The sequence below is a fragment of the Argiope bruennichi genome, chromosome 3 (genome assembly GCF_947563725.1).
Source record: "Argiope bruennichi chromosome 3, qqArgBrue1.1, whole genome shotgun sequence".
NCBI lineage: Eukaryota > Metazoa > Arthropoda > Arachnida > Araneae > Araneidae > Argiope > Argiope bruennichi.
This window is the reverse complement of record NC_079153.1, coordinates 69,399,510-69,412,851: the sequence shown is the minus strand read 5'-3', so window position 1 is coordinate 69,412,851 and position 13,342 is coordinate 69,399,510. Positions and strand designations below refer to the sequence as shown.

General features: G+C 29.8%; 1 protein-coding gene across 2 annotated transcripts in view; it reads right to left on the bottom strand.

Annotated features, from left to right (window-relative positions):
- Positions 1–255: 255 nt before the first annotated feature.
- LOC129963829 (uncharacterized) overlaps positions 256–13,342 on the bottom strand; it is a 192,110-nt gene continuing 179,023 nt past the window's right edge. For both annotated transcript variants that reach the window (XM_056078400.1, XM_056078402.1), the window contains exons 2-3: positions 11,755–11,893; positions 256–717 (exon numbers count right to left, since the gene is read on the bottom strand). In XM_056078400.1, the coding sequence (XP_055934375.1) occupies positions 505–717; positions 11,755–11,893 (352 nt within the window). In that variant the 3' untranslated portion in view covers positions 256–504. The remainder of the gene's footprint in view (positions 718–11,754; positions 11,894–13,342) is intronic.

Genomic DNA, 13,342 nt, shown 5'->3' with positions numbered 1-13,342 from the left:
TAGTATGTTTAAAAGAATATAACTTCTGTGTCTGACAACTTGGCGCAATCATGGACATAAAATTATATATAATCAATTTATCTGGAAGTAAATGTAACCTATGTTGCTGACCTAACAGCTCGTTGCAAAAAGTGACTGATAAACAATAAAATATGGTATATCTAGATATTTTGCATAAACTCAAAACAATTTATATGTGTTTTTGAAACAAGGTGCTTCATGATACACTTGCCGATTAAATACACTGGCACACGGTTAAGGGCAAATCCAAAAAGTAAATATTTTATTCATATCTTTTTAGTATTGGATATCAAGAAATCATGTACATCACATGATACTGAAAAACGATTCATGGTTTCCGTATGATATGATTGAATCCGATTACATACAATCAATGCATGAATATAATATCATTCCATGAATTACGATGACAAGTTTCGCATGAAACCTACAGGTGAAACTCTGAACATGATGACTAAAATGCGACAGCATTCTATTCTTTCGTCAGACGATTGCTATTTGGGGATCTGAGCTGGTTGGTGACCTGTGCCTTTTCAAGACGATATGGAAAATGTTCAGTTTTGTATCGGTCATAGTGAGTAGATGTTTCGCTGTCCGTCTGGCTCCACGTTCTGAGGAAGAATGCTGCTTCCGAAATCTGTGGCAGTTGCTGCCCACCACGATGAGGATTATGGCAGCGTAGAAGAGAGCTACCAACTGCAAGAAAAGATAAGTCATATACACCACTGAAAAAAGTTTTAAAATAATTTAACGTAATAGCATTTATAAATGGAGATACCATTTGTAAATTGTAATATAATAATGAAAAATCATTGCAACTATTCCACGGAGCATATCATTGAACATAAAGCTGCCAAATTTTGCACAGAATTACTTTTTGAAGATTTAACTTGCATTTTCTCTTAAACTAAATAAGAATTTCTTAAGATTTTAATTTAGAAACCTTTATAAAATATTTTATGTTTTCTCTCAATTACTTTGGAACTCGATAACTTCTAAACTTAAAAATCAGGATCAATAAAATTTGATAAGTTGGTTAAGCATCTCAAACATAAATTCTTTCCTTATTATAATGAAATCTGAGAAAGGTTTGATCATCTGTTGGTCTTTACTCTCACATACATGTGAAACCAATAACTCATAAATGCAATGACCTAAATCAAGGAAATTCGGTATCTGATCTTACGACAACAGTTATAGCTCCACGTCTAATTTTGACTATAATCAATTGAAGAAACAATCAGAAAAAACAATCAATCACAAGAGATTCAGTAAAAATATCAGATTCATGCCAGAGATGCGTATTTTGCAATTAATATTCGCCAATGGCACTTCCGATTTTACCAAAGGTTCACAATTTTATGCTGGAAGGAGAGGGATAAGAGTTTTATTTGTGAGTAGGCTGCAGTTAAAACGCAAGTACCAAAAAATTGAATGTGTACATTGAAAACTTTTTCCCAACCCCTTGAAACCAAAATTTAACTCAGAGTTACAATTGCAGTCACAGAATTACGTACCAAAATTAATTTATTTAAGTTATTTTATTTTTCAGTTGTCGGGATAACATGCTTGTGAAAGCACAGCCTGACAGAAGGAAAACGCTTTAGCAGATGTGGCTCAAAGTGTGATAAATCTGCCAATTTTAGCATCTAAAAACAGTCATTTAGAGGCTAAAAGTGTGAACCAAATTTTATTTATCTAGTTCATTACGTTTTGTAGAATTCTAGTTATCTTATTATCAGGTAGATTTCCTATAAACAGGTTCAGTCCAAATTTGATCGCAATTTGAAAATTTGGTTTCAAGACCATTTATTAAATTTCATTCATCTAACTCAAAGTGTTGGTTCACAACCAGAAAAGCATAATTCCAAATTTCCCTAACTTTTTCAGATTAAACGACATCTGAAAGGAGAAGATTCGACAAAGTCCCGAGTTCGAATTCTTCGACAATTATAATTTTATCTTTTTGTCGATTTCATGTACTAGAAAATATAATAGTTCCATCCAAAATCAAGACAATGCCCATTATATTCTTTGTCAGTTAGAATATTTTTTAAAAAAATTTGTTCTATCTGTATAGATATACCTGAACATTATTTAAATTTTTTTAAGCCAGAATATCACCAAAATTTTTTTCATTCATTCAAAATACCTAGATGAGAGCACTTTACGTTTATTGCATGACGATCAATCAGTCAATTATTTTTATAGACACTTGGAAAAATAATGTTTCTGTGTTAAATTATCCGTAGTATTCGCCTTAATTTGTTCTCAGCAATTCATATTTATTACGGAAACTTAAAAGGTGTTATTTTGGCGATTTCATTCTCAAAAAGAAACTCCTCCCACGAGTGCTTATATCATTCCAAAAAGTGAAAGAGAATGGACATTCATAATTCTTCGATCGCTTAAAAATTCATTGAAATGAAATGGGCTTAGTTTGATTTAAACAAATTCAAAATAAATAATAATGTCTTGTTGTTGTTTTTTCATTTCCAGTCATAAAACCTCTCTTACATACTGTAGATATTTCATCTTCAAAGCATGACCAAAAAAAAACATATTTAATATCAAAAACGTTTAGGTGGGATTTACAGGGATTTAAATCACAGAATTCATCAAAATCTCAAACTTTAAGTATTGGCAATTACAATATTTTTGTAGAAGAAAATTAAAAGCGTGAAAGTCTTCAAACAAAAAAAAAATAATGCGCTTAAAGTAAATGACCTTAATTACAAATTAACAACTCATAAGTTAATTATGAAATTTTCTTCTTAAGAACATTTATTAACATAACAGGCGTTATTGATGAAGAAATGAGTTTAACGTTCATCATTGTTGAGAACAAGATAATACTTTCAGTCTGATAAGGCCAAAACTAGTGAAAAGTCCTGATAAGAGAGTTATGATTGATGATTCTTTACTCGATATTAAATTGATTAAATATGTCAGACTCCAATATGGAGTGAATATACACTGAATTTTTATAATGGCATTGAGGGTAGAGCAATAGATTATTTTATAGAAATATGTCTGAAACATATGGGCTGATTGTACTGCCTTTTTTTTCTTAAAATATCAAGTTCAAGGACAGACAAAGGTTAAAATATGTAATTATAATAGTATGATGAATTTTTTTTCTAAAATCTAAAAAATTACTTATATTTTTTTGAATTTTTAATTGAAATTATTTAATAAAACCACTTAGAAACTAAAGCATAACAGTTAAACTCTAAAAGTGTTTTGAAAATTCAAGGAAGCATTGTTTGGGTGTTAAAAAAAGGGGTAAAAAGCAAACATTTTCTATGTCAGAAGTTTAACGAATAGATTCTTCGAAATTTTGCAGATAAGAAATCTATTACAATAAGTTACCTAACTTATGAAACAAACTTTAGTTCTATTCATTATTTAAATATACTAAGGTTTGATTGATAAATAAAATGATGTTGTTAATTTTTTTTATCATCTTTTAGCATTTTCTTGGAGAATTTAAATAACTAGAATATTTTTAATTGCTTATTATGAAGCAGAAAAAATGTAAAACATATTAAGAAATTAGTATATTGAAGTTGAGCAAAAATCATCCAATAGATTTTAATTTAGGACATTTTTTGTTAGAAATTTTAACCCAAATTCAGAATGTGGGAAAATACCATTTAAAGATGTAAAACAACATTAAAACGTGTATTTTACAAAAATAAAAATGAATCAACTTTTCAAAAAATGAAGTCGTAAAACAAAATTCGAAAATTTTTATAAAGAAAATGTTTTAGAAATTAAGGATATTAAATAAAGTAATATTCGTTATTTTTTCCGAACATCAACTTTTATCGTAGTCATCTACCTTAAGGTAAGATCCAATACTTAAAATAAAAGCTGTTAGAAGTTTAAAAATAAATACATAAAATGTTGCGTACAGCATTTTTATGCATGTACGCATATGTTGTATGCGTACATTTTTATGCATGTACGCATACAGCATGTCAACAGCACGTTCCAAGAAGAAATCGAGATAAAAAAATATTAAAAAGAGAATAATAAATAGAAGGTTCAGTTATGAAAAGAATGCATGTCTGTATTTTGAAATAAGTATATTTAACGAATTATTTGCATATTACTTGTAAAAAGACTTAATGTATAAGTAAATAATCAAATTATGAAGAAATAATAGTGGTTGTCTGAAGATTATTGTACTGTCATTTGAATAGCTATAAAACATTCAAATTCAGATTTGAAAATAAAAGGATTCATTCAGATTTTATACAACGCGATTGAATCACCGGAACATGCTGAAAGATACGCATGCGCATTAAGAAATCGATTTCACAACACAGTTACGCTGAGTTTACATTCGGCCAGTTACAAGACGACTAGCAGGCAGCGCATGCGTAGAAAGGAACTGATTTATGTTTACCATAATTTCATAAGATAGTTTCCAGCATTCCATACTTGGCTATAAATTGCCTTTTTGGCGCCCCTGATATTTTTTCTTTCACTGCGTATCGTATTAAAATGATGGATATTTACACAAAAGAAACATGGTTAAATTTAAAAAAAAAAAGGTCAACGTACCTAAATTTGGAAAATTTCGGAAAAGAAATGACAAACAAAATGAAAAAAAAAGGACACAATCAAATTTTTTTCACGCCAAATAAAACGCGAAATCCTATAAACGCATGCACAGTAAAAACAAAAATACAATACAGCGGCATGTTGTTGTCCCGTCAGAACAATTACTTGCCGTCGACCGAACAACATTTGTCAGACTTTCTGCGCATGCGCTGCCTAAGGGCCGTTTTATAATTGACCGAGTGTAAACACGACATTATAAAGAAAAAATATCTTCAAATGCGCTTTGTAATAGTTAGATCAAATACCTGCTCCATCTCACTTTAAATATGGTGGGCAAAGACTAAGATTATTTTTCGCTTTGAATTTAACATAGTATATAAATGCAGATTAAAATTAAGAGATTTATTTGAAATATTATTAATATTTTTATTCTTTCCGTTGCTTTTAATTTACTTCTTATTTCCCAAATGCATGAATCCTTACATTATTTCCTAAACAATTCCTCGTGATATTTCGTATTAGAATCCAAAATCAATGTTTGCTGGGTAACATAATTCTTACTTTTGAAAGCTATAAAAATAAAGGTAATTTTGAAAATTGTAATTATCCTTTGATTAGATTTATTGAATTTATTTCATTCTAAAAGACAATCACAAACGATATTGAAATGCATTGAATGTATTTTATACAAATGAAAGAATGAGTTCCCAAACATATGTATAACATTTTAATAAGACAAACTCCCGGGAAGCGATAAAAGAATAACAAATTAAGAATTTTATTAAATTAAATACTGTGAAGTCAAAAATAAAAATGTATAACGTTAAGTTCTATTACATTGCATAGATTCTTCCCTTGGAAAATGATTCGTAATTTGACTAATAAATGACTAAGTCAAAACAACTCTCCTACTAAGGTTTCCTTATTAATTGAATCATGCTTAATTAACCTAGTGAGTAACAGTTTCTAAAACTACGTAATAAGTTATTTCAGCATTTTTTTTCTTTTCTCATTAGTTTAGTCATTGAAGTGCTTCTAAAATAAATTAACATTATAAAACTTTCTACTTTTGAATTTTTAGTAAGCATTTCTAAGGGGAGATTTCATTTCTCACTCACACAAATAGATACATAAAGAATAAAATAGATACATAAACTTATTTTAACGGAAAATCGGTCAACTTTTTTTTAAGTAATCCTACATTCTCGATAAAGAATTACTCCCCTCCAAAAAACCCGAAAAGGGGAAGGGCGGGAAGTACTCAAAAAAAATCATTTGTAGAGAACACACAACTCAAGCAGACAGAACACAACAATATTACTGAGAGTGAACTAAAATTCTCGTAATTATGAATATCTTTTCATTGTTCATTATACAATGAAAAAATGCGAGAATAATTGACAGTCGTGTTCGTACTTCTTTTATATAATCTCTGTGAGGAGGTGTAGAATTCTAAAAGAATCTTGGATCTTGATTACTAATACAGGTATCACTCTAATTCTCCCGTCGCCTTCAATGTATTACAATGATACAAGGGCACAAAGCTATATCCAGTCCAGTTACAAGATTTGTTTTTGCAGCATTGATTATAAAAAAGTTTGTAACATAGCTTCAGAAATCAGTGAGGCAGGGAACAGCGGTGTGATTGTGCTATATATTCTGAAAACCGTTTAATCTAACGTCCAGTGTAAAAAAAGAGATTATTGCATTCATTAAGTAAGGACTATCCGGATCACCAAACGCATTTTTGCAGATAGTTACAGAATTACGATCATAAAAGTCTACCATGTCCAAAGACATTTTTTACATATTTAACTGTAAAGGCATAGTAATCATATGGAAGCAAATCGCTCCATAATAAAACAAGGTATTGCAAACACAAAGGATGGCTTTTACTTGGGATATTGAAAATGAATTAACTAAAAGAAAGGAATACATTGAATAAAATATATACATGTTTAATTGAATACTTGTTGGGAACAAAAGAACTCAATATCACTAATAACAGTATGTTAAGCATACTGTGTCGAACTATATTTCTTTCGAACACTACGCCAAATGTTTGTTATTGTTATTATATTTATTATTCTGCTAGTCATTATTGTACCTATTATGATTCCTACAGCCTGTACCCATTTTTGCGATTGGGTACCGAATTAGGATCATAAAAGTCTTCCATGTTCAGAACCATCATTTATATGTTTAATTTTAAAGGAAGTAAATAATTTCGATAATAAAACATCGTATAGCAAACGCATAGGATGACCTTTGCTTCGGACATTGAAAATGAATTAAACAAAGGAAAAGAATATACCAAATAGAGTATATACATCTTTAATGTAATACTAATTGAGAGAGCAATCACTCAATATCACGAATAGCATCATATTAAGCACAATTATGTCTAACGTCAAGTCTTCTGAACATTATGCCAAAAGTTTATTATTGGCGTGATATTCTACTAGTGATTACAGCACCTATCATAATGCCTACTACTTGTACTATTATTATTTCAATAGCATGTTTCTTGTACTATAAAAATTTGTAATCCATTAAACCTTAATTTTTTCAATTTTTTTATACTGAACTCAACCATAGAGTGCTCTCAATAATGCCCCCCGCCCCGATTTTGAGTTTTTTTCTGATATTCTATTGCAAAAATTATTTGTTTCTGTATGAATTATCTATCTGCAAAGTTTGTAAAGATCATTTTGGGATACCTTGTATAAATTTTTAATGTAAGAAGAAAATAAATTTATGCATATTCATTATGATATTTTTTATTTCTTTATCTGGAATACTCTGAATAATTAAATTCAATATTTAGGCACAATAAAGATTTTCTTTTCTTATATAAATGCATATAGACTTTCTGATGACTTTTCATATAGCTTCTTATAAAGATTTTCTTTTCTTATATAAATGCATGTAGACTTTATGGTGATTTTTTCGTATAGCTTCTTATAAAGATTTTCTTTTCTTATATAAATGATTATAGACTTTCTGGTGACTTTTCATATAGCTTCTTATAAAGATTTTTTTCTTGTATAAATGCATATAGACTTTCTGATGACTTTTCATATCGCTTCTTATAAAGATTTTCTTTTCTTATACAAATGCATATAGACTTTCTGGTGACTTTTCATATAGCTTCTTACTATCTTCCACAAAACATAAGGAATAAAAAAAGCTTTCATTCAAATCCGGGAACACATTCTAAATGAGAATGTCATGCAATTAGTAGCACGTATTATCTTACTTTAACTCATCATTTTTTGTAAAAAAAAGACCTATCTGTGCAAGGTTTCATTCATTTCTAATAGTGCTGAGTCAAAAGTCGCTTCACTGGAATTGCTCTCATCAAATTCTTAGTAAAAGATTATTAATGTCCTGCCATAGGACAGAAAAATGCTTTCACTCATCCCCAAGGGCAATTCACTGGCTTTCCAAATGATTTGTATCCTCTATTTTCATTTACCACATTAATACAAAATTCTGGAATAAAAGTAATTTCCCAAAGTACTTTCAGGTGATTTTCGAAATATTCTTTTCACGTAATCTATTTTCACAGTCTAATGCTCCAGGGACACAATTAAGAATGGCCAAAAATTTATTCTACTTTCGTCCGGAATTTGCTACAATTTTATTCGTACTAAATTATTTTCGACTCATTAAATATGGATTGGTAATACCATGAGTAACAATAAAGAAGTGCTATCGCAAGCAAGTTATAAAATAGTCATTCTGCAAGAGAACTATTCAAAGATATGAGAGATTATTCTAAACAGTTTGATACAAAAAAAATGAGAAAATAATTCAATCTTCAAATTTTAATAAAACATAAAATCAATATTTATCGAATAAAATCAATAGTTCTCGAATAAAACAGAAATTAACGTAACGTGCTTACAGATCTATAGTCTTTCTATATGAAGAGTTATTCCAAAATAAGGAAGCAAATTTAAAATATTAATTTCTAATGAATAACAAAAGATAAAGAAATAAATAATATATTGTTGGGTATAGTAAAGTTCAAATTTGTATTTTAATAATAAATTAATTGTTGGAAATTTCGAGAAAAGCAGTGTTTTTATTTCTTTAATAGAAAATTGCGAAGCTTTAGGTCTAGTAGTTTTATGTGATTTAGAATGGGAAGAGTAAATCCATTGTAGCATTGAAGCGTGCATTTCATTATAAGTTCAACAAAAAAAGCCACTTCATGAACAGATTTATATACGGTGATAGAAACGAGTCGGAGAGGGTTGCAAATGCAGAATGAAAAACTCTAATCAATCTCGTACATTGGATAAAAAAACTATAGAAAATCCACAAATAAAGTAGTTTAGTTCAGTTATATTAACGTCATGTTTTTTCAAAGCAACACTTTGAGACGGACATCGCAATTTTGAACCTCGGTTAGATGACAAGAACTACATCTGAACTGGGAACCCCCTCTTTAAACTTCTACATCACACCAACAGGAGGACATTTGGCCCCAACGTTTTTAACGTTCGCCACACCCAATAACGACAATTCATCGATGGAATCGGGTTTCGAAACTGGAACTTTCGGGTTCTGAAGACGGGACCATACCACTTTGCCTCAACAAACAGATGAAGATTAGAACTTGGAATTTTGCAATCAACTGCATGATATGTTCTTAAAACATACCTCATACTACTCTTCAATGTTTGCAAAATCGAATTATGATAGAAGTGAGTTTAATAACCAAGAAACAATTGCTTCAAATATAGCAAGGACATGACTCTCTATTTCATCTTAGTTGCATAGTATGAAGCTCATGTTAAACGCTTAAATTAAAACTTCGAAAAAGAAAACATTCGAAACAAAATTTCTTCTATCCAAGGAAACATAATATGCGTCTCTGTTTATTGCTATTCTTTAGAATAAATATTTTAAGCCTGCTTCATCATTTATAATAACCCTTTAAAAATGAAGTCAAAATTACATTACATTCTCATGAAACACAACACAACAGGCTATTTTAATATTTACTCACATATTTTGTGTATCATTCCTTTCAGAATATTATAGATATTGTTACGAAATTTTCCCGGTTCGTTTGGATAGTGGGAGTTATATGGTGTGAAGAACGCTCAATCACCAGGCGGCAGTAGAAAATAAAACGACGACGTTTATTTACACGAAGACACACAGGACAGCACAAAGACGACAACTATATACAGCACAGAAGACGATTATCTTCAGCCGAGACGTGCAGCAACAACAGCATACACAGCAGCATATAACAAGACAGACAGACAGTAGCGCACAGCTTAGTTCAGCACTAGCTTCACTCCGTCGCTGCTCCGCTTATCTCTGGAAGGCCAGTTTTTTACCGTCGATTCCGACTACTCTTCGACTCCACTGGTCCACGACTCAATTCACCGCCGGTTCAGGACTACGACGACTCCACTGGTCCACGACCACTCTTCTCTGTCGCTCCGACTACTCAATTCACCACTGCTTCACCACTCGACTCACCACTACTCGGTTCACTCTACTCTGCTCTGTCGCTTCCGACTTCTCTTCAATTCACCGCTCGCTCGGCAGCTGCGGGTGCTTCCTTTTATAGGTCTCAAGAGGCGGGGTTAGAAGCCTCTCAGCCAATCAGGAACGTTCGAGGCGTAACTCCGTTCCTACTGGACGGTTCGGGAAAATTCTCGATGTTTCGGGTATAATCTATTTTGGCACCAAAGTCGCCAAATTCGTCGCCAAGTCGCCAAATAGTCGCCAAGCTCTGGGACCTCCTATGGAACCAGCTATGCTGGGAAGCCGCATCACAGGTTCGTAACAATATTAATGGGATGATCTCAGTACATCCAAATTTTATCATGTTTTAATGTTAGAAACTAAAATTTATTAATTAGCCAAATAGCTCCGTTTTTTACTCATAAATGGCAGTCTAATAAAATCTGTCTTTTATTTTCAATCCTTATAGAAAAAAACATGTGGTTGACGAGATGCTGAAGTTTTCAAGTTTAATTGCCGCAAAACAACAGTTTCTCAGTAAAGTCTGCCTGCACAGAGTTGGCAACGGTACGGAATCTTCTTCTAGAACTATTGATAATTTTGTATGATCTATTGACAGTATTGCATTCGGAACAATGTTCTTTAAACTCTGAGATTTGTTCTGAAATTCTCATGGTGGTTTTTCTCTTTTTGTATTAAATATTTTTAGGAAACTATGAAAAAATGTTTTAGTTAAATTCATTGTTGATATTTTAGTATTAAAAAAGAAAACTGCTACATATGTATTTGAAAAAAAAAAATAATTTTAAACTGCTTAAAAAGGATATTTTAGCTCTACAAAATGTTTCGTGTGCTTAACATCATTACAATTAAAATTCTACATTAATTTTCAATGGTATATTTTAAAAAATTGCAAAATTTCGTCACGACAAACTGCAGGACATCTTAAATATAAAAAAGGATGTTCGTAAATGGATTATCGATCTACGCTTACATATTAAAAGCGAAAATTCTCAGATATTTAGCAAAATATATGATGTGTATGGAGAATTTTGAAATGTTAATAGGCTAATCATAAATTTATGTTGATAAATAATCAAAATATATTCAAATAATAACACAATGTTAAAAAACAAGTACTTTTATTGAGTAAACTTATAAAGGTATCTTAAAAATTATATCTCAGAGGAATACCAGTAATCTATTTTTAATAAAAGATTAAAATAAAAATAACTTTATGAATTTGAAACAAAAAAAAAGATTTTTCACCTTACTGTTTTTTTGTTTTTTTCCGAAATTTATTTCATGATTCGTATGATTTTTATGTCATCCGCCTAATCAGAATTGAAGAATGTTAATTAAATAATCAACAACCTATTCATTAGTTCACTACTCTATTAGCACAAGATATTGTACTATAAATCCAATGTTACTAGATATTCCGAATGCTGGCCAATATCAGAAAATATCGAAATAATGTTATTGAGCATTTTGTGATGATAGGGTACAAAGATTTACGATATAAAAATCTATTATATTTTTATGACAAACTTTAGTATCTACTATTAATTCAATAATATTTGTTTCAGAATAGTGACAAACACTGGTATCTACAATTTATTCAATAATATTCATTGCAGAAAATTAAGAATGGTGTATGAAACTTACCGATGCATATAAAATAGCATCTGATGCTTGACGAGGATATAATACTTGAGACTGCCGAGTAGATGAGTTGCTGTTCAGAAATGGGTTAAGCTGGTTAGGATGGTGTGAAGTGATGTTGCAAAGACCACGCTGAAACTGCCTACAATGAAAAGAAATTTCATGTAAAAAAAAGTATGATCAGAATAAATTGTTATTATGAAAATTAAAAGAAAATTAATATAAAGTTTTATTTTTCAGGAATGGAATGAATGGGTAAAAATTGGTTAAATATTTGTTCTTAAGTAAGAGTAGTTTCCGATATATACTAAAAGTTTATCATGATTATTAATATCAGAATAATAAAACGTTTCAAGTAAAATATAAAAAAGGAAATACGCAGCTGCAACTTTCTTATTTTTTCTTTATTTTGATGTCATTTTATACATGTCATAGAATCTATGATATCCTATATAGTTAGCTTATTTTTGATAGAATCTATGACATCATATATTAGTTAGCCTATTATTTTTCATAGAATCTATGACATCATATATTAGTTAGCCTATTATTTTTCATAGAATATATGACATCATATATTAGTTAGCCTATTATTTTTCATAGAACCTATGACATCCTATATAGTTAGCATATTATTTTTCATAGAATCTATGACGTCCTATATAGTTTGCTTATTATTTTTCATAGAATCTATGAAATCATATATTAAGAAAATTGCAGCATGCACGGCTGGATGAAAGTATAGAATACCAATGATAATAAATGAAAATAAAATTAGATGATACAGAATATAGATATTGTTAAACATCGTTTGGGTCAATCCATGAAAGGAGTACAATTATAAATTTCTTATTCCCTATACATTCTCTTTTAATATATATATATATATATATATATATATATATATATATATATATATATATATATATATATATATATATATATATATATATATATATATATATATATATATATATATATATATATATAAGGCATTATTTAAAGGGGAAAATATTTCAGTTCATCAAGGAATTAATATTAATCTAATAATGATCTTAATAAAATAATATCAAAATAAAAACATTATTTTTGAAATAATTTCTTTCATTTTATTTACGGAAGAAACATTTAGAGATTTTAACAAAATTTTGATTTAATATTCTCCCTTTCTTTTATAGTGCTATGAAATCCCCATCAATTAATATCGGTACGACAAATGACTGTAAATCCATAGACTACTTTTAAGAAAACAATTTTCTCGGTGATTAATGCACTCAGTTTTGTTTTTAGTTCTAAGGGAAACTATTTATTTATCAGTTATCTCCTCCATGCCATGAAATTAGAAACAAAGTTATAAAAGCTAAAATCAATATATTTATTTATTTTTCCAGTTTGACATTGGCAGAACAACTAACACATGGCTTTGAAACACCATCCAACAAATGGATTTCCTATGTTGGAAAAACCTCCTGAATCGGATGCGTTTATTATATTACTTTTTGATTTATTATAAGAACGTCTTTAGGAAGCTACAGTAAAGGTACGAATAACACAGGGTTTGCAGTTACTGTTTTAATAAATTAAATATCAG